At 48.0% G+C, this 20,351-nt stretch overlaps 2 protein-coding genes across 21 annotated transcripts in view; one reads left to right on the top strand and one right to left on the bottom strand.

The window, feature by feature from the left end:
• Zhx3 (zinc fingers and homeoboxes 3) overlaps positions 1–9,543 on the top strand; it is a 158,418-nt gene extending 148,875 nt beyond the window's left edge. For all 17 annotated transcript variants that reach the window (XM_087189003.1, XM_087188999.1, XM_004874036.4 and 14 more), the window contains one exon: positions 3,051–9,543. In XM_087189003.1, coding sequence (XP_087045129.1) covers positions 3,051–3,061 — 11 coding nt within the window. In that variant the 3' untranslated portion in view covers positions 3,062–9,543. The remainder of the gene's footprint in view (positions 1–3,050) is intronic.
• A 2,577-nt stretch (positions 9,544–12,120) lies between these two features.
• The window catches only part of Plcg1 (phospholipase C gamma 1), a 34,053-nt gene continuing 25,822 nt past the window's right edge, over positions 12,121–20,351 (bottom strand). For 2 of the 4 annotated variants that reach the window (XM_087188992.1, XM_004874031.4), the window contains 13 exons: positions 19,898–19,975; positions 19,034–19,137; positions 18,687–18,783; positions 18,355–18,424; positions 17,644–17,801; positions 15,984–16,080; positions 15,611–15,835; positions 15,375–15,523; positions 14,323–14,437; positions 14,045–14,206; positions 13,853–13,941; positions 13,572–13,759; positions 12,121–13,366 (listed from right to left, as the gene is read on the bottom strand). In XM_087188992.1, the coding sequence (XP_087045118.1) occupies positions 13,324–13,366; positions 13,572–13,759; positions 13,853–13,941; positions 14,045–14,206; positions 14,323–14,437; positions 15,375–15,523; positions 15,611–15,835; positions 15,984–16,080; positions 17,644–17,801; positions 18,355–18,424; positions 18,687–18,783; positions 19,034–19,137; positions 19,898–19,975 (1,575 nt within the window). In that variant the 3' untranslated portion in view covers positions 12,121–13,323. Of the gene's footprint in view, positions 13,367–13,571; positions 13,760–13,852; positions 13,942–14,044; positions 14,242–14,322; positions 14,438–15,374; positions 15,524–15,610; positions 15,836–15,983; positions 16,081–17,643; positions 17,802–18,354; positions 18,425–18,686; positions 18,784–19,033; positions 19,138–19,897; positions 19,976–20,351 lie in introns of all 4 variants that reach the window. The other 2 variants (XR_002391930.2, XM_004874032.4) reach the window with 2 other exon arrangements.

Genomic DNA, 20,351 nt, shown 5'->3' with positions numbered 1-20,351 from the left:
AGTTTTTTGAGGACTCTCCATACTGATCTGTATTATGATTGTACTAGCCTTCTGTCTGAGGAATAGCTGACAAATTTTTTTTCCAATTCTATAGGTTGTCTCTTCACTCTGTTGGTTGTTTTCTTTGCTGTACAGAAGCTTTTCAACTTTATATGATCCTATTTGTTGATTCTTGGTGTTAAGATCTTTTATGCAATTAGAGTTCTGTTCAGAAAATCTTTGCCTATGCCTATGTCTTCAAGAGCTTTACCTATTTTATCTTCCAGCAGGTTGTTTCAACAGTCAAATATTAAGAAAGGGAGCCAGGAATTTAGCTCAGTGGCACTGCACCTGCCTTCCAAGTGCAAGGTCCTGAGTTCAATCCCTGGGACTGGAAAAAAAAGAAAATAAATATAAGAAAGGCTGTGATGGAGGAATTAAGGAGCCAAAAACACATAAGACATACAGAAACCAAATAGTTAAATGACAGGAGTAAATTCTTCATATTCTTTTTCTAACTTTGGATTAAGCTGTGTTAAAGACAAAGATTGTCAGGTTCAATTTTTTTAAAAAATGGATCCATCTATATGCTGCCTACAAGAAACTCACTTTGAATATAAGGATGCAAAGAAGGCCGAGGGTTTAGCTCAGTGGTTCTGCCTCCTACCTCACAAGCACAAGGACCAGAGTTCAATCCCCGGTACCAAAAAAAAAAAAAAAAAAACGATGCAAAGAGATTTAAAATAAAAGAATAGAAAAAGATATGCTATACAAATAGTAACCAAAAGACAGCTGAGGTGGCTATATTATCATCAGACAAAATAGACTTTAAGAAAGGCTAAAAAGATAAGGAAGGATATTATATGTTGATAAAAGGCTTAATACAACAAGATGATAGAATAGCTACTGGCATTTATGTACCTAACAGAGCCCTAAAATATATGAAGCAAAAATTAACAGAATTAAAGGGAGAATTGGACAGAAACATTTGGAGACTTTAATACCCTGCTTTTAATAATGGATATAAAAAATAGAAGATCAGCCAGGCATCATGGCACACACCTATAATCCCAGCACTTGGGAGTCTGAAGCAGGAGGAGTGCTGTGAATTTAAGGCCAGCCTGAACTACATAGTAAGAACCTGTCTTAAAAAAAAAAAAAAAGGTAAAGAAGAAGATCAGCAAGGAATTAGAGGACTTGAAAAACAATACAATCCATTTAGACCTAACAGACATAAAAGGGATCAATGACCTAAGCAAAAGGGCAAAAACTAAAATAAGAAAATACAGGTGGAAGCCTTCCAGATCTTGGATTAGGCAATGATTTCTTAAGTCTGATAGCAAAAGCATAGTCAACAGAAGAAAAAAAATAAGTTGGACTACATCAAAATTTTGATATTTTCATATCAAAGAACACTTTAAAGAGAGTGAAAAGACAAGCAACAGAATAGGAAAAATACCTGAGAGTCATATATTTAATGAGACTAATATTCAAAATATATATAGAAGTTCTGCAACTCAACAACAAAAATGAGTAAGTGCTTTTAAGTTATTTTTCTAAATAAGATACATAAATAGCCAATAGGCACATGACAAGATAATCAACATCTCTAGTCATTAAGGAAATGTAGGTCAAAACCACAATGAGAGCCAGGTGTGGTGGTGCACACCTGTAATCTCAGCACTCAGAGGCTGATGCAGGAGGATCTCTGTGAGTTTGAGGCCAGCTTGGACTACATGGTGAGTTCAAGACCAGCCTGGAATACATAGCAAGACCCTATCTTAAAAAAATTAAAAATTAAAATAAAACCACAGTGAGACTCAAGTTCACACTTAGGACAGCTATCACACATATATGTGCACACACAATAACATGCACTGGGAAGGATGTGGAGAAATTTGATTGTTTGTTGCAGTGTAAAACTTTGGAAGACAATTTGGCAGTTCTTCAAGAAGTTGAATTATTTAATCTTAATAATTTGACTCATAGGTATATACCCAAAAGGATTGGAAAGAGAAATTCAGATATTTGTACACCAATCTTCATGGCAGCATTATTCACATGATCAAAAAGTTGTCCTAGTGTCCTTTGAACGATGAATAAGCAAAATGCATGGTGTATACATACAGTGAATATTATTTAGCCATAAATGGAATGAAATTCAGATGCATTCTACAAAAATGGGCCTTGAAAACACTGAGCTAAGAGAAATAAGCCAGACACAAAAGACAAATACTGTATGATTACGTGTATATGAAGTATCTAGAATAGAAATTTATGGAGATAGTAGAATGCAGGATACCAAGGTTTGGAAGGAAGAAGTGATTGAGAGTGGCTGTTTAATAGGTATATAATTTCTATTTAGGATGATGAAGTAGTTTTATAACATGGTGAATGTACTTAATCCAATGAATGACTCTGAGTCATAAACACTGGCTCCCTTCAGCTACTAAAACCAACACAAAGTGAAATGTTGGTGTCCTTTGTGGGACACAGCAGGAGCAGCAGGGGTGGCCATGCCATTATGGAATCATCTTTTGAGGCTTGTCTGTTTATCCACATCTGGTTTCTCACATTTCTCAGCCAGCCGCAATGCAAGGGCCTTATCTGTATGCATCCTCTCTGATCAGCATCACTAAATTTTTAGACTTACAAGTTACAAATGAAGACATCAGTAGAACTAGACTCAGCTGCTGTGATATTAGTGATGTGTTCCAGGAAACCTGGAGGGTGAAGCCAGGACTCTGCTGCCTGGGGTCCTGGGCAAGCAAGGGATTGTGGGCCTGAGGAGGCCAAGCTGCTGCTTTACCTGCTAGGTCTGGAATTTGGCAGTGGTCCCATGGAGGGTTCAAATGCCTTGCCTGACTTAGCCAGTGTCCTGTCCTGAGCCACATACTCTTTTCCACCTTCCCTCAGGCTGGAGATGGAGTGGCTGATAGGAAAGCACTGCTCGTGGAATTTAAAAATCCCCAAAGCTAGTGACAACACCCTGGCATAGTGAGGACCAGGCTGCCGTGGGGATATATGAGCTGCAGCTGCTGTAGAGTGACAGGAATGTGTTTTTTCCCCAGAAAGAGACTGAATTTGATCCAATTACTATGAAGGACCGGCCAGTCTAGGATGCTGCCTGCCATGTGGAAGAGCCAAATCCACCTCTCTACTGCCACATTTTGTTCCCATGGCCAGCCACTGGGCACCCAGAAGAGCCTCTGGAAGTCTCACTGATAGCCTGGAGCCCAACGCTGCCATCTTCACCCTGGGCCTGCCACCACCAAGCAAGTGGCAAGCAGGGGGATCATCATCAGTCCTTCCTCCCACAGTGTAGGACCTTTCCTTTGCCTTCCAAGGATAAAATAGTCCAGATTTCATATTTGTAGACACAGAATCAAGTTTTTAACCTATACATCTGCCTATATACATTTAATAAAAAGGTTACAAACACTTTCACTATATAGAAACTTTGGTTAGCAAAGGAGTATATTGTTCACATCATCTCTGAAAATGCTGCGTGTCTGTTCTCTGGAGAGTGCTGGGGCCATGAGATCCCTCACCTTCCACAGGCAGGCAAGGGTTAAAGGCACACTCAGAACTGTGTCCAGGCTACTGGACCTCCACTTCGTCTTGCTGTAAGCAGCAGTATTTTGAAGAGAGCTCTGCCTCCTTAAGCAGTGACCAGCCACATGTCATGCCCAGCTTGCCTTGCCTTGTGGGCTGATCAGTTCAGAAAATGGCACAGCTGAGATTAGTGTTTGGATGCTCACCACTCTAAAGTTGTTACTGTAATTCTGCTTTTTCATGAGAGTTTGAATCATGGACCATAACTTTTTGGTTATTAGATTAAGGAAACATTTGTTGTTAAGCCTAATATACTGACCTATGTGCCCACTTTACTTTTTTTTTTTTCCTTTAATCCAGACACTTAGAGTGAAAAGAAATGGAAAAAGGCAATAGAGGTGGGGCAGAAGTGGAAGGTATGCACACATCCTCTAGCCCCGGCCACGGCTCAGAGACCTTTCTCCCCATGCACTGCAAAGCCTCCTGCTGGCTGGGAGGGAAGAACACACTGGCTCAGCAGTGACGAGGGCTGAAGGGATTCAGGGACTGTTTGGAATTATCAGAGCTGTTAATTTTGAGCACAAAGACCTGCAGTAGATAGTTCCTGGCAGAATATCCAGAGTGACCCAGCTGTACACCGGCACCTGCCCAGTGTGCTGGGTGCATGCCCCAGCAGTGCTGGACACCACTGGTCCTGTGAGGATGTTTTAAAATTATGTATTTATATTGTTAAACTGGGAATCAAGAACTCTTATTTCATGTCCTCCTTTGAATTGAGAAAAAGAATAGGAAAAGGTGCCTTTGAAATGACAGAAAACATGCTTACAGAGTTGTATTAAATGGTAATGCCCCTTTTTCCCCAGCACTGGCCACTCTTCGAGCAGTTGATATGGGGGTGGGGCTGGCTAAGGACCTGTTACCTCTGGTGTCACCTCTTAGAAACATCCTGCTTCCCAAAGCACCAGGCACAGGTACTAGGACCTCATGGGCTCACTCCCAGACCTGGGTGAGAGTGGAGCACCAGGAGGGCCAGAGTACGGCAAGGGCTTAGGGCAAGAAAACTAGTGTGTTCTAGGCCTTCCTCCTTCTCCTACCAGAGAACTGGAACAGCCAAGCCACCCTACTGACTTGGCATCAAGGACAAGCCATGGTGGCAGCACCTTCTGTTTCCCAGGAGAGGGCTTTCTTTGGAGAGCAAAGCCCTTGAACCAGTGTTCCTCTCTTTTTCCATTGTTCTTTTCTTTCTTGCCCTCCATGTCCCAATAGGGGCTACTTTTTTTTTTTTTTTTTTTTTTGGTATTGGGGATTGAACTCGGGACCTTGCGCTTGCACGGCAGGTGCCAAAACCACTGAGCTAAATCCCCGGCCAGGGCCACTTATTTGTCTCAAATTGGGGACTTGTGAGTACTTGTCAAGTTTTGCAGCCTATCTTTGTATTCTTTCCATTTGGGGATTGAAGTTATTTGGTTCTAAAAGCCTTTGAGGAATTGCCAAGAATGGAGAGAGTGCCTTCCTTCAGAGAACAGACACCTGGAATTTTCCCTTCAGTGTTTATGTACATGCAGTTTAATTTATATATCTACATATATACAGTAAAAATACTCATTTGATAGTTTGCTTGTAAAATGTACACATGATGTGTGCCCTTGAGGAACTTCATGGCATGTGGGTATTGGGGGAGGTGGCCTGTGCGACAGGGAATGATGGTGCCTTGCACAGCTGCTGTGGTGGCCTAGCATAAAGCCATCTCCAAGAATCTGAGAAGCTGACCAGTGCCTCACCCCCAGATCCTTGCTAATGTCCCCTCCAGAGCCCTACAGTCACTGGCTGAATGATAGTGTCTATTGAGAGGGTTCTCTTGGTTATGTATTGAATTTTAATCTACAACCCAAAGAACAAAACAGAAAAAAATAAGTCACATGGTGGACAAGTTCATGCATGACATAGAGAGTGCCTAAGCCTCGGGTACCAGGTTGTGTTTTAGGTGGAAATTATGACATCAGTCCCAGCATGTTTTTCTCAGATGTTGGCCCTGCTTAACATCCATGGCTATGCCACAAATGGCAAGATGGCCTAGATAAGAAGCCTAGCAGACTGGACAGACCCTGCTTCTTCTTGTGCTCTTAAGAGGGGAGTGAGAAAGTGTGGTTTGAACTGGAAAGAGTAGGTGACAGTGAAGGAGGTGGTCACTGAGTAGGGACTCAGGGCTTTGAGTGCAAGCCCTGAATGCAGTGTGCCAGGCAGAGACTTGCCTACAAGAGCCCACTGTGTCACAGATACACTGACAGTGGCAGTAGGGACTATGAGATGACAGCAGCCCAGTCTGTGGCTCATCACAAGATGCATTGCTAAAGGGTTAAATTAGGTGTTGTCAAGAAGAGGCCTGTACTATAAGCTGATGAATATTTTCCCTTTTCTCTGTATGCCTGTGGACTTAGTTTCTTGTTGCCCATTGTACCTGTTTATTTTGTTTTTTTACATGGGGTTATATATTCAGTTCTAACAGGTGAAACCAGATCACTTTTCTTTTTTTTTTTTTGGAGATGTCTTGCTATATAGTTCAGACTGGCCTTGAACTTACGGTGATCTTCCTGCCTCAGCCAGATCACTTTCTGATAAAGAAAATTTGAATTGATGATACATAAGCTTTACATATTTGATTGTTGTGATTTTTGAATGTAGAGGACCTTTTTGATTTGGGGAGGAGAAAATCATTTTCAAGGCTTGGGTTCCTGAAAAAGAATGCCCTAGCTTGACAGCTCACCAGCACCTTGAGATTTGGTGGTAGCTGACTGAGCTTTCTCTTGGCAGTGACAGGCAGCTGTTCAGGTGGACCAAAGCACCTCAGCCCACAGCCCCACAACTTGTTCTCTAGAAGCAGAAGAGTTGGGCAGAGGTGCTGGGTGGGACCTTTTGGGCTTCCACCTGCACTGTACCTTGCTCCCATGGAAGATCCAACGTGTTCTCCAGGCTGAAACATGGTTCCTGGGGTTTATATCTTGTTCAGTCCTGTGCTCCCTCTCCTTCTTTCTGGCACTAGGACATCTGTCCCAAAGCTACCTTCTATGGAGAATGGGAGGTAGACTTTCTGGTTGGGTGCTTATGTTTCTGTGCACATGCTTTCCCTCTGCTGCCTACTCAGTGTTCCTGTGTTGGACCCTACTTCTCCTGTCTTCCTAGTCTGTGTGCACTAAAATCCTCAGGTTGAAGCAGCTTGTCAGTTCAAACATCACAGCCCAAGTGGGTAAAGGCACTTTACAAGAGAGAAGAGAACCCAAGAAGAAAACTTTAACTTTGAAAGTTGGAGTTTAGGTTTTACCTATCCTACCCCCTTTCCCTCAACTTTCCTTGCAGTTTATCCTGGGAAGTTATTGGTTTTAAGCATAAACTTTTCATGCATCACATCTCTTTGTAAGGGTGTTGCATGCTGAAGGAAAGCCCATGGGGCACATGGAAGTCAACACAGCCAGCACATCCTGGCCAAAGCCAGCAGCCTGCCCAGGTCAGGGCCTGGTTCACCTGACCTCAGATGTGGTAACCCCTCTGCACGGCTCTTGACCCAGCTTTTTCTCTTCTTTTCCCTGAGAACGGGCTTCTCCAACCCTCCCTTTCAGACCTCAGGAGGCTGTCTTCATGTGCGTGGAGAGCACTGAGTCAGCAGGCAGTGGCAGAGCTCAAGCCTCTCTCTGAGTTCAAGTCCCCTCCCTAACCAAAGCTTCAAGCTGAGGTACCTACCGTGTGACTTTTGGCTGATATAAGCTGGTAAGGTCACACTGAACCATGACACCCTAGGGCTGACAAGGCCATGGGGACCTTGTGAACAGAATGACTTTTGGTTTTGTCTTGAGTGACTAGATGGAAGTGGCACTCATGGAGCTGACAGACCTCAGATTGAATCCATTTGTTGGAACCTGTGTGTTCCCAGTGTGCAGCCACCCTGTTTGGAGGAGATGGGCAGCAAACCCATGCATTCTCAGAGCTGACCCTGCATTTGTACTTAGTTAAGTGAAAGGAGCTTGTCTGTCTAGAGCATGTGGCTCTAGAAAGGATATAAAGCCTGCGTTTGAGTCTTCTGTCTTGAATTCACTTGTCTGTAATAGGCAGCCATTCTGTCCTGCCTGCAAATCTGACCTTGTCCTTGAAAAGGATTTAGTTCTTCACTACTCTGAAGCAATGACATAGAAGAGTTTTTAGCCCAGGGTCTGCCCTTAAATCTGGGGCAAGGACAGGAACCTAGAGGCTAGGGATGAGACTAGGCTGATCCTGACTGCCACATGGACAAGGGCAAGGGGCAAGTACCTGCCTTCCTTAGTTTATAATGTATTAACTTTTGTCTCTGCCCTTTTTTGCCTGAACCTGGCCCTTGATGCTGCTCCACAGGGGTCTGGCAGAGCCAAGGGAGGAAGGAGCAGAGCACCATCCTGGCAGGGACTGGCTGGCATCTTTCTGCTGTCCGGGTGGGGGGGCAAGAAGGTGGCAAGCCAGGACACCTGAGGGGCCTGTGTGCTTACCTATTTGTGACTCTTCGGCTGAGGGGTGGGGGAGCACATCTTGTACACACAGACGGGCGCCTACATGTGTCAATAGCTTCTTTTGGTTCATGGTTTTAACTTACGTTCCCTTCCATGATAAATGAGGTGACTCAGAATTACTCAGTGACTAGAGTCTAAGGTAAAGTGTCCAAGATAAAGGTTGCTTGCTCAGTCACTAAGAATAGGAGACGCCAAGTGCTGAGTCCTTTCCAAGTGTCAACCCCAGAACAGAAATACTGTGACGAGGGTAAAAATCAATCAACATAGTGCCTATAATCCCGAAATTTGCATTTAACACATTCCCACCAGCTTCAACCACTGGTGATTCACGCATGACTGTCCCACTGGGTATCTTGGACTACCCAATGAGACTGTGCCATGCTGTCCAGAGAATCATGCATGTAACAGTGGCTCAGAGCTGCCCATCAGCGAGACATGAATTATGGCCCTATTGTGAATGTGTTAGAAATCTTGCCACTCGTTCCTGGTTCCTGCCCATACAGTGCTCTCATTCTTGCAGTTTGCTTGATCGAAGCCCATGTGATTGTTGGCTAGAGCAAGAACGATAGCACCCCTCCTCTGTGGGTCACCAGCCTGACAGGTCAGACCCTGTGAATCTGGGCAAGGGCCTCAAAGCAGTGATCACCCCTGGATGTAAGCTCCCACCATGCTTCTGAGAAGCTGCTTTGTTCAGCAGCATCAGGTGGGCCAGACTGCCATAATTTGTTATTAAAAAGAAAAACATGCCAACTTTCCTCTCCCTTGCTGACTATTGTGCTTTGAGTTTTACTCACATAGCCTTTGGGGGATGTTAGGGAGGTTGCCAAAGGCCTGCAGATTACTTCCTGACAAAGTTCTAATTCCTAGTCCTTAAGCACCAGTCTGTGTTCTGATCTTTAATGCAAACCCTTGTTCCCTGCGGGCCAGACTGCTAAGAATTGAAAGGGGTGAATGGCATGAGCAGTTTGCTTGGTGCACTTCCTGTCTGAGGACAGCTGAAGAAGTGATCATCCTGGTGCTAAGTGAGGGCCAACTGTCCTGTCAGAGGCAAACTGAAACTTTAGCCGAACTGTGTTGAGGGTCCCACCTCCTATTGTGACCAAGTGTGAGACCAAACTGAGAAAATGGCATACGCTTGTCATTTAGGCCATGTGGAATACAATACAACTCTTTGCCCAGAGTGAATGTTTAACAGAAAGATGGAGCTTTTCCTTCGTGTGGAGTGTGGTTATGCTGAGGCGGGAGGTGGTGAGAGGTGTAGGGTTGGCTTCTTTGAGGCAAGTCTCCAGGCCTCACAAGGTCCCCTGTGGGGATGCTGCTATTTCTAAGATGCAAATTGCACACTTCCTAGATTTTGTATTTGTGGATTTGAATAAGGGAGGGGAAAAGGGACAAAATGCTTGTACAGTCTGAAATGGACTTCAGTGGTACTTCAAATCTTTTGACTGTTCCTAAATAAAAATGTACATACATTTCACATCTGTTGACTCATTTTCTAGGGGTCTCAGAAAAAAGTTAAAAAATGTTTCTTGGGATCTGTTCATTTATCCTGTGGGCAAACTGCCCATAAACTCTGATGGATAAGTGAGGGAGTCTCCATTTACTGTTTCCTGATTGCTGAGCTCACTGAAATAGCTTCTGTGTCAAGGTAGTACAATGATTTGGAAACTGTACTAGAGACAAAGGCAAATTGAGTCAGACCTGGAGCTCAGGCATCCAGTGAGGACACTGACAAGGTTTCTTTTTCTATCCCTGTGAGAAAAGCTGGCAGCAGATTTGTCATTTAAGGAGGAGTTAGCAATATGCATAGGGTCCCAGGGGCCTTCTAGAGGACCAGAGCTGATACCACAACTTCGAAGAGTTGGTCAAAGCAACTGGATTGTTAGGGTGCCCTGAAGGACTTGTGGCACAATAGAAAAGGGATGCCTAAAATAAAACTATCTGGGATAGAGACACATCCAGTTAATGATTCTGATAGCATCTACATACCAGGGCCTGTTCTTGTCTGGGCTTTTCCAGAGCCCAACTCGACCTGGGAAGCAGTTGTTGATGCTGAAGAGCTGGGTCCTTGGGAGTTAGACCAAACTGGTGTGAAACACTGGAGCCTTCAGCTGAGCCCCATGGTACACAGGCTCAAGACACTACCTCACTTTGGACATACTTAGATGGCACTGGCAGTACTGACCAACAGGGGGTGGGGGGTGGGGTGGTTAGTGTAACTTCCAGGTAGAAAACTGAATGCTAACATTGACTCCTGGGCATAAGATAACCCTGGGGATTATCAAGAGATGACCCAGGGAGAAGACAAATGTCAGGGTAAGACAGGGCCTTACTCATTTAAGATGTGTAGTTATGACATTGTTTTGTTCAGAGCTAGTTTGCTGGGATAACCTAATACTTTTGTTTTTCCCTTCAACAGAACCGATAAGGTGAGATGTTGGGCAAGTTGAAAGACGAGTGAGTTTCTAGCCCCAGGCCCAGCTGCCAGGTGAAGTTTAGGATGTGCCTGGTCAGGAGGTCTTTCCCTTTTTTGCTCAGGTCAGGTATTCGTTAGTTGCCTGAACTGAGGCCACAGACTGCTCCTATATTCTTCTCATGGGGCAGCTTTCAGTCCTGGGGTAGGAGGCATAATGCCCGACTTTGTAGGCAGTGCCTTCTGTATACAGTCCACTGGGTGACAGCTGGTGAAAGTTAAGTTCTGCCACTTTGACTCATCTACTTGTCCCTAGTCTTCCAGCCACCTAGGAGCAAGTATACTTCTCTTTGCCTAGGCTTCTGGTACCACTGACTTTAACCCTGCTCTTTTGGTTTCCTCCATCAAAGTCAGCAGTTCTCAACCCTGAGCACTCTTTCTCAGCACCAAGGAGCGTGTGAAAAAGACTCATGCAAGGGCCCCAGGTACTGGTATTTTTTTGAAGCTCCTCAAAGGTGCTCAAAGGTGCTACCAGGATGGACTTTGCAGCCATAACTCAGTAGATGGAAGGCAATGCTGCCCAAATTGTGTATAGGGAGAGGTGTGCAACCAAACACCATGTCAGCCCACCCCCTCCTGGGTCAATCAGTATTGGTCAGATCTGGAGGAATGTCAGATGACAATGACCTTTAAATTCGTTCAACTGAAGGAGTCACATTTTCCACCAGGCAGAAGGATCCTTTGCAATAAGAGATAAAGGCAATATGGCAGAGTCCAAGACAGGTGAGCCTTGGGCCCAGGAAGATAATTAGGGAAGGCACAGCTGTGCCTTGCTCAGGTTACATCTCAGAAGGACACTTATTCCATAAACAGAGGTGTGTACTAATAAAAAATTAAATGGTCAGCACTGGCAAGCCACAGACATTGTACAGCCATGCAGACAGTCCCTACCTGAAGTGCCAGCCCAGACTTCTCCTTTCCCTGATAAGGAATGCTGGGCCATTAGGATCTGAAGCAGGAAAAAGGGGGATCAAGAGACCAATAAATTCCCACCCACAACCTCCTGTGTGGAAAAGGACCACCCTCCTTTCTACAATGGGGTGGTGAAGGTCCAGGCAGAAAGTCTCAGGTCTGGAAACTGGTAACTGTCGCAGTCTGACATGGGCCAGCCCCACTAGTTCAGCACATGGCATCATGCACTATTTTATATTCAATGAATCACTTTTGTTCCACACCAGCAGAGACTGCGACAAAAACAGCCTTAGGAAGGGAGGGGGTCTTTCTAACTGTTCTCTGGGCATAAGAGTTTGGTTACAGAGGCAAACAAGAGTGGCACATCTTAATGTTCCTTTTTCAAAACAAGAGGTTTCTGTACAAGGATGGGGCCCTGGTTGCTTCCTGTTCACCACCAAGGCTGGCTGACCATAAGATCCGGGGCTTGCTCCTAGATCCCAGACAGGATGCACTCCATTTAGGCACACCCTTGGAGAACAAGATGGCAGTGAGGATGGCCTAATATCTCCTGTTATCCCAGAAGGAACTTCTGCTTTGACCTAAGAAGTGTCCAGAAACTTCACACTAGCTTCTGTTGTCCAGTAATCACCAGGATAAGCTTTCCTGAGCCCCCCAAAAGCACACAGGTTAAAGGAAAAAAGACATGAGGATGATTTATTTGGCAGTCAGATCTTAAGAGGGCAGCAGAACTAGCAAATGGCCAACCCCGAGCCCAAGTGTGGGCAGTGGGTTTGCATGTGCTGAATGCTGGCTATGCTATGAGGCACCTTTGCGCCCAATGGCCTGGACCACAGCCTTTATCTTTAGAAGAGGGGACTGCCTTCCCAAACTTTACATCTCCTTCCCTGCACCCTTCTACCAGCTAGACAGAAGCTGCACCGAACTAGCAGCTTCATTCAGCACCTGATTGCCTGGCTCCACCTACCTAAGAGGAAGGCAACTCCTTAATCCCCTTCTCATTCCTATGGGAGAACATACTGAGTCTTCATTGCATTAAAAACAAAAAAGCTCACTGGGACAGGCACTGCCATTTCTTCTCTTCCCACCTCTCCTCCATGGGATGGTGCCTTGACATCGCACACCAAGCCCTCTCGGCACAGCTGGCAGCCATGTTCAAGGCTCTGCTCAGAGGTTTCCCTATAAGGGTGAGGAGCAGGAGGAGTGAATAACTTAGTTAACATACCACTGAGAAGAAAAATAATACTGCTATTTTTATCATGATCCCCTGTATCTTTCAGGCTGGGTAGTGTTCCCAGCCATGGGCAATATGCCCTTGTGCTGTGTCCTCCTCGGGCAGGGCTGAGCGCTTCTCCACCCAGGCCCTACATCACTCTGCTCTGTCTCTGGGGTCAAACTGCCAATGCATCTACCCTCTCACCCTGCCCAGCTGTGTTTTTAAAGCTACAGGACAATGTAAACTTTGTTTCCCTGGCCCAGCAAGGCTCCCCTTCTTCCTCCACTCTCAGGAATGTGAACGGCTCCTTGAAGCCTCCTATGCTGCCAGCTGAGGCAGCCTCTCTCCAAAGGGCTTCAGCCCTGCTCCTGGCCCCACAAGATGGAAGAATCCATCTCCAGAAGTCAGGGCCAGATATGTGTGTGCTTAATGCGAGACACAGTACAGTTTTTGCCTTCACCCGGAGTTGGGCCTGGAGGCCCACAACAGTACATCTCATTAATGGCTTGGTTTTGTCTAGCATTCACCATTGGAATCCAGACTCCAGGCTGCGAGACCAGGAAGGCTGCCACAGTAGGCACCTTCTGAAGAATCCAGTTCACGGCATTCCACGAGGCGTGCAGCACCTGCTGTTCTCCATCGAGGCTGGGGCCCAACTAGAGGCGGTTGTCTCCATTGACCCGAGTCCTTCTTGGGGTCCTGAGTGGAAGGAAAGAGCGTCCTTATTGGCAGCAAGGCTTTGTAGTCAAATGGAACAGTCCAAAGCCACACAATTATGGCTTTTCCTAACCAAGAGAAAGAGAAACTGGAGAAGCAGGACCTAACCTCACAAAGCTAGTCTTCTTTGCTACAGCACCCCTCTTCCAAGCTGTACACTGGCCACCCTCCCTTCCACCTTCCTCACCTTCGTTCTCGAATGTCAAAATGATCTGCAAGATGCTCCTGGGAAATGCGGAAGTCCTCAAATGGCTGCTGGTATCGGGCTTCAAAGGAGCCTTCCCGAGCCCGGCTATGAAACAGCTGGCTAGAGGCATCTGAGCCCCGCTCCCGGAGGGATGTACCACCAAAGGGACTGAGGTCTCCATTCTCCTGCTCAAAAAGGGCAAGAGTACAGGGGTTAAGGATCTTCTGCACCTTGGGAGGGTGTTGCCCTGCTCTTCACCCACCCACCCCTGCCACAGTTACCTTGGCAGGAAAGGTATCAATCTTGATAAGCAGCGAGGCCAGCTCCAGGTCTTCGCTGTAGTTGTTCTTCAAAGGCACTGCTCTGTATCCTAGGAGGAGGCAAGCCTGGCCTTCAACTCAGGAAGGCACCAGCAAGGGGCCCAACCTACTTGGCAGCAAGCTCAGAGGGCACTGTGTCTGGGAAGTCCTCACCTGTCTTCAGGCCTTTTACTGGGAAAGTGGCCTGAGCCAAGAAGTTCTGGTCACTAAACATGTCTTCCTCATACACCACAAAGCGGAGGAAGGCAAATTCAGGGTTACTGATTTGGAAGTGGAAGGGCTTGGCTGGCCACACAGGGTTTAGTCCATTGTCCACTGTGAAAGCAAAGGCAAAAGAGTGCAGGCCACCTCTAAGAGGATGGCGTGACTGTGAAGAGAGGACTTCAGCACTACCAGAAGGATACGAATGGTGCAAGGCAAAGCTCACTTACCCACAAACTCTGTCTTCTGCTTAGTGTTGTCATACTCTGCTCCAGCGACCTCAATTTCCACAAAAGGACACACAATGCCACGGCCATTCTTCGGCAGATGCCGGGCCCCCAGCACCTATAAGGGAGGCAAAGATGAAGCTGGGGTTGTCTTGCTCTTCCTGACATTCCCATTGCTGAGGTTCAGGCAGCAAATGTAATGTGGAGGCAGTGCGCCCTCTACTGGACCATAAGAGGTCTAGGGCAGCTGCTGTCATAATTATTTGCGCTTTAGCCAAAATTTTTATGTGAATTTTATCTACTTCATGTTAAATCCATCTATTTCAATTTGGACATCTTTTAAATTTCTTCTTGGGAAAAACCTCTTCTCAGAGGGAGCAGTTATGTTCATTTGTAGCTCTGCACTTTTATCACAGATGTGCCCAGCTCAGCCCATGCTTCCCGTACTCCTTCAGGACTCTGTTCACAGCCTCACAGCCCTTCTCTACAGTACCAAGCTGGCCCTTGTCACAGCTTTCATTGGGACATGCTGGGGAGCACAAGGGTTTCTCCAGTGGAGGGAGAATTGTAGGGGTGTGAAGGCTGCCGGTCACTTGCTTGACCCCGCAGACGTGCACTTTGTTCACCACCACTCCTAGCTTCCTGCCTGTCCTCTGCTACCCTAACCAGCCTACTCCTACAAGGCAGTGGCTTTCCAAAGTTTGGTCTTCCCAGAGAGACAGCCTGTCTCCATGGTGCTAAGAAGTGGCCATAGCCAAGCTGTTTACCCTGTGTCACTGGGACGGACACTGCCCCACCTAGCTGACTTTCCACCTCAATGGATAGTTATGTCTTTCTCAAGCTCAAGAAAGTTCAGCTCTAGTACCCTCTCCCCCATTCAAAACTCAGACAATGCTGCTCTCTCTGCTGGCTCTGTGCCCTTCTCCATTTATGCTGACCAGCCCCCCAGCTCGGACTCCTGGAAGTCTCCAGTGTTGGCAAGTTCAGCATAAACATTTCCAAGCTAAAAGTAGCCCCCTTTCCCACCCTGAGGCCCACAGATGAGCACTACCCACCTCGATGCAGATGGCGCATGGCTCCAGCCCACGGAGGCTGCTCTTGTCAAAAGGGTCAAAGGCCTCATCTCTCATAGTGCTTGGCTGCAGCACATAGCCACAGTGCCCACCGGCCATGAAGAGAGCCTGATTCATCTGCATAGGCTTGTCTGCAAGAACCAGGTTACATGCATTCCAGCCCAACTACCCCAGGCTCTCCTCCCCCTGTCCACCCTGCCCACAGGGGACCTCCTCACCTGGGGTCTGGAAGTTGAGGGCCACAAGCTGACTGCCACAGATCCACATGGGCAAAGGATCATAATTGGAAGAGTCCAGCCGCTGGCCCTTGGGGTAGATGCGGGACAGCTGCAGCCGATTGTACTGGAGGAACTTCTTGCCTTTGGCCTTGTTCACATATTTCTCAGCCTTGGTTTCCGGGAAGGACGACATGTCCCGGTAGCAGGCACGTTCTGTGCCAATTTCTGGGCCAAACGTGAAGAACACTTACAGAGCCTGCTCCCCAGGCAGAGGTGGAGGGAACCAGAACCCTCCTCTTGCAGCAGCCACGGAAACTGCCTGTACCACCAGGCCCCCACATTTCCCCAGCAACCATCCCCTGCCACAGCTTACTTTCTTCATCGAAGGGAACAGGCCGACAGTAGACGACAAGCTCAGAGAGTTCCAGTGCGATCTTCTTCCTCCGTTCCATCATCTTGCCCTCAGTGAGCTGGTGATACACACAAGGCCCTGTAGCCCTGGGCTAGAGCCCTGCCCAGGAGAAGGAAACCCCTGCAGCCTTGGGTGCACTCACACTGCAGGTGTTCTGGGACCTTTTTCAACCTCCCCTGTACCTCCCAGATCCCACCGGACAGTTTTTTTGTTTTTGGGGGGATTTTTTTTTTTTGGTACCGGGGATCGAACTTGGGTCCTTGTGCTTGCGCAGCAGGTGGCGAAACCACTGGGCTAAATCCCCGGCCCCCCACCAGACAGTTAATTCCCCTGTCCTCAGCCTCAGCCCAGGATTACTGTTCTCTGTCTCTGAGGGCACACTTGTCTTTCAGCCTTCTTAGGGGTGAATCCTCACCACCACCCGTGTCCTAAATAACCTCTTTTGGTCACGGGGTTGACCATGCCCCAGTGATACTTGTTGATCATTCCTAAACTACCCTCATCACTGGCTAAAAACTGCCTCCTGTTTACCTAAGACTATACTTGGGACTTGGCTCAGTTCTTGTCTCAATTCTTACCACCCCAGTTCCCTAACTGCAACAGGACCACCTCCTCTGCATGCCTAATCTTAGCTACACACACTCCTTCTATTTCCTCTCCTATGTAGCTCCATTTGTTTCCATCTTTCTTCTCTTGGTGGCGCCTCCATCAAGACTTTCTTCCCTTTCCAGCTACACCAGGATCTGGTCCTTTAGCCACCTACTTTTTCAGTACCTTATCCTCCCATGGCACACGCCTGACAAAATCCTCAGCACCCTTACCCTTCTCTGCTTCTGTGCTTGATCTCCACAGCTGCCACTGATGTATCCATCAAATGCACTGGCTAAAAGTCTCCAAGCAGGAGTCCCTTACTTGAGAATGCTTGTCTGTCTCCAGGCTCAATGGGAAAGGCCTCCCTCCTCCAGAAGGATGGTCATTCCGACCAAGCTTGGGCTCCTCCACCACCTACCAAACTCCAGTCCCCCATCCTGTTACCCACAGCCAGCTGTTCCAGGCTGTGTGCTGCCCACTGCCAGCCAACCCAGCCACACCACAGCAGCATTCCCAGAATAAACCCAATAGGCACTTTCTAGTTCTTTTCATACCAAGCTGCACGTCTGTAGCCCTCAACATGTCAGACAGAACCTTACTGCTTCCTTGGACCTCCAGCCTCTCTGCCTGCCCTTCCTGGGCTCACTTCTCTCACAGAAGGTCTCTCAGGAATTCACCCATCCTCTCCCTACTCTATAGCACCTCATCCCTGTGTGCCTGCACTGAGTCCAGGGCTTCTCTCAGCTCCTGCCTGTGTATCCAACTGCCTACCAGGAAGACTCACTCAGATGAACCATGGTATCTCAAATTCAACAACTCCTAAGCATACTCTATTGCTGTTTATGTGTCTGTTTCTTCTAGGACTCTATTTAAGGCAGAGGCCATCATGGCATGACCAGCACAGACAGTTGCCCATCCTTTGTTCTGAGAGGCCTGGTATAGAGAGCTAGAGGCCTTGGCTACCTGATGGCCCCCATGCTGCCCACCCCAGGCCCCCACCAACACCTTCCAGGCTCTAGCAGGTTCCTACCCTGGCATCTGCTGTCTGGGCCACTTCACGGATCTTTTTCACCCAGTCCTGCAGCTCCTCCTGTGAGTCAGCTGCAACGTCCAAGGACCAGTGGGCCACTGATGCCATGCTGATGGAAAAGACGAAGAGCCGGTTGTTCTTCCCCTCCGGACGGATAGCTGGAAGGGTGAGAGAAGACAAGAGCTGACTCCACACCCTGGACACTGACTCAAATGTTTGTTTCATCCCACTTCCTCCTTACCACACACCATCAGTAGGGGAAGACTGCTGTATGGGCCCATTTTATAGAGGAGTAAGCTGCCACTCAGACATAAGTCACTGACAGTTGTGGGCTAGCCAGTGTGCCAACTCTGCTCTGCCTGACTCATGCTTCTTCCTCAGGCCATGTCTCCCACCCCATGCCATCTCCAAGCCTGTAACATACCTGTGGCCCAACCCATTAGGGTTGTGGCTGTTAGCCAACCATCACCATCTTTGCTCTCTATCCATTTTGACTCACTCCAGTGCCCAGCATAGGGTGAGCATGCAGGGATCCAAGAGGGAGGTGACAGAGAGAGCCTAGGGTATCGGGGCATCCAGAGTATGGGTAGAATTGGAAGTGAGGGCAGCCTTTGGGGATTAAGCCATTGGCTTCCTCCCAGGAGCAGGAAGAGCCACAAAAGGACCTTGATCCTAAGGACCAGTGGGCAAGAGAAAGGGATGGGGGCTCACCAATCTGACAGGCCGGCACATCTAAGACCCCCCGCAGCAAGTCCCCCAAGGGGCTGTTCTCATCCAGGTGCTGTGGGAAGCAAAGCCCATAGGACAGTCAGCATGGAGGCTGAGTGCAGGTGAAAAGTTTTTGTGCATGTGACAGCACATCTTGTCAGTGTACCTGCAACTAGCTAAGGGTTGCATGGGTCTACTGGAGACTGAGTAGACACGCAGCATGCAACTAGCTCAGTGTGACAAGTGCTTGTGCATGCAAGCAGACCTGGAACTGTTAGATGGGTATGTGCGGAGGAGAACCTGGGGACAGGGAAGTCCTACACCTCTGGACTCACCTCTCTCTCAGGCTCCAGGGCTGCTGGGTTGACCATCTCTTCCACATAGTTTGAAGGGAACCACAGCTGCTTCTTCCCGCCATAGTCCCCTCGCCACCTATGGTAGCCACAGATGCCGATCCCAGCAACCACTCCAAATTCCCATGAGAAGGATATCCTTAGCTGGGGCTCCCACATTTAAGCAGGCCAATGTTGCCAATGTTGCCAATGTTGCCAATGCTGCTGCATGTAGGGGACAGACCCTTCACAAAGTTTATGGTTGAAGTCCTCTCAGTACCAGCAATACCGAGGCCCTTGACTCATCACCCGCCATACTAAAGCTCTCTGGCCCCAGGGAGCAGGCTCACCAGCCTCCCTCTTGCTTCTCCACATTCTGGATGATGGCACTCTTAGTGAAGGTCAGCTCATCCTCTCTCTGGGCCTTGTAGTCAAAGAGAGCCTTGACTGCACACTGCAGAAGTGAGACATGGAGTTAAACACATGGGCCTCCCTGCACTCCTGATGGGCCTCGCACCTGTACAAACCACAGGGAAGTGCCCCAGCCAGCAACAGTCTCACCTCTGCCCTGCAAGCAGCTTGGGACAGACAGGATGGGGAGGAGGCAGCCTCTGCACAGAGGCTTCTGGCCTTCCAGGTAGAGCGATGCAAGCCCCACCCTGGCTACGGGGCAAACCTTGTCTGCTCCCAGGAGTCAGGTTAGGAAGGGAGTATCTGAAGTGGCCCTGTACCTCTTCCCCAGAACTTAAAAGTCTTGGGAGGGTAATGGCCAGGACCTTATCACTCCTCATCTCTGAAGGCCCCACTGGGTGCTGAGGAGAGTGGGTGAGGAATTGGGCATTGTTTCCTGTGACTTAAGAAGAAGGGTGAAAAGCAGAAGAATCCTCTCTGACAAATCTCTAAGCGGGAGATGTAGCCAGTGTGCCTCCCATCTCTGCCCTTCACCATCCATAGGAGAAACAGGGGCCACATACCCCTAGGACACAGTCTGCCTCATTGCTGACCCAAGGGACGGGCTAGGGAGGGGGTCAGCCCTGAGACAGCTGTGGTTGTTCCCAACCACACAATCTCTCACAACCTCTTGGGCTTCAGAAAACCACAACCACTACTTCTCCACACAGACCACAGATGGGCCCAAAACACAGAAGTACATGCTCCAAGCAGCTGGGGACCCCACCCCCACCCCAGCTTCCCATTCTGAGGCTGATCTGTACCTTGAAAGTTGGCATAGGGTTTGCCTCCACATAGAAGCCAGGGTTGCGGCCCTCATACAGGGCCCCATAGTCAGGCTCCTGCAAACAGGACACATTGGGACTTACTTATGACTCAGAGTTGAGATGAAGAGTAACTGTTAGCTCCCATGTGCCCCTACCCGAACCTCGCCTTCCTCAGGCTATCCAATCTGTCCCCTTCACTGACACTGGTCCACTAGGATCCCCAACCTTGAGAGGATGGTCTTAAGGGCCTAGCCTCATCCTCATGCCTCTGCACATTCTCACCCTGAGACCAACCATATGATTCTAAAATCTGTACCTTGCCTCCTGAAAGCCCAAACACCAACTGCTCCTGAGATGCATGCAGCTGGGACCCCCATATTCCTGCTTCTGTTGAATGGCTGAGCTTGAAGTGAGGAAGAAGCTCCAGCCCCCGTGGACAGTCCTCTCTCTG

Source organism: Heterocephalus glaber, unplaced genomic scaffold (genome assembly GCF_053883595.1).
Source record: "Heterocephalus glaber isolate CG9 unplaced genomic scaffold, H.glaber_assembly_v1.0 deba00001532, whole genome shotgun sequence".
Lineage (NCBI taxonomy): Eukaryota > Metazoa > Chordata > Mammalia > Rodentia > Bathyergidae > Heterocephalus > Heterocephalus glaber.
The sequence above is the reverse complement of the archived record's forward strand: the minus strand, read 5'-3'. Positions and strand labels throughout refer to the sequence as shown.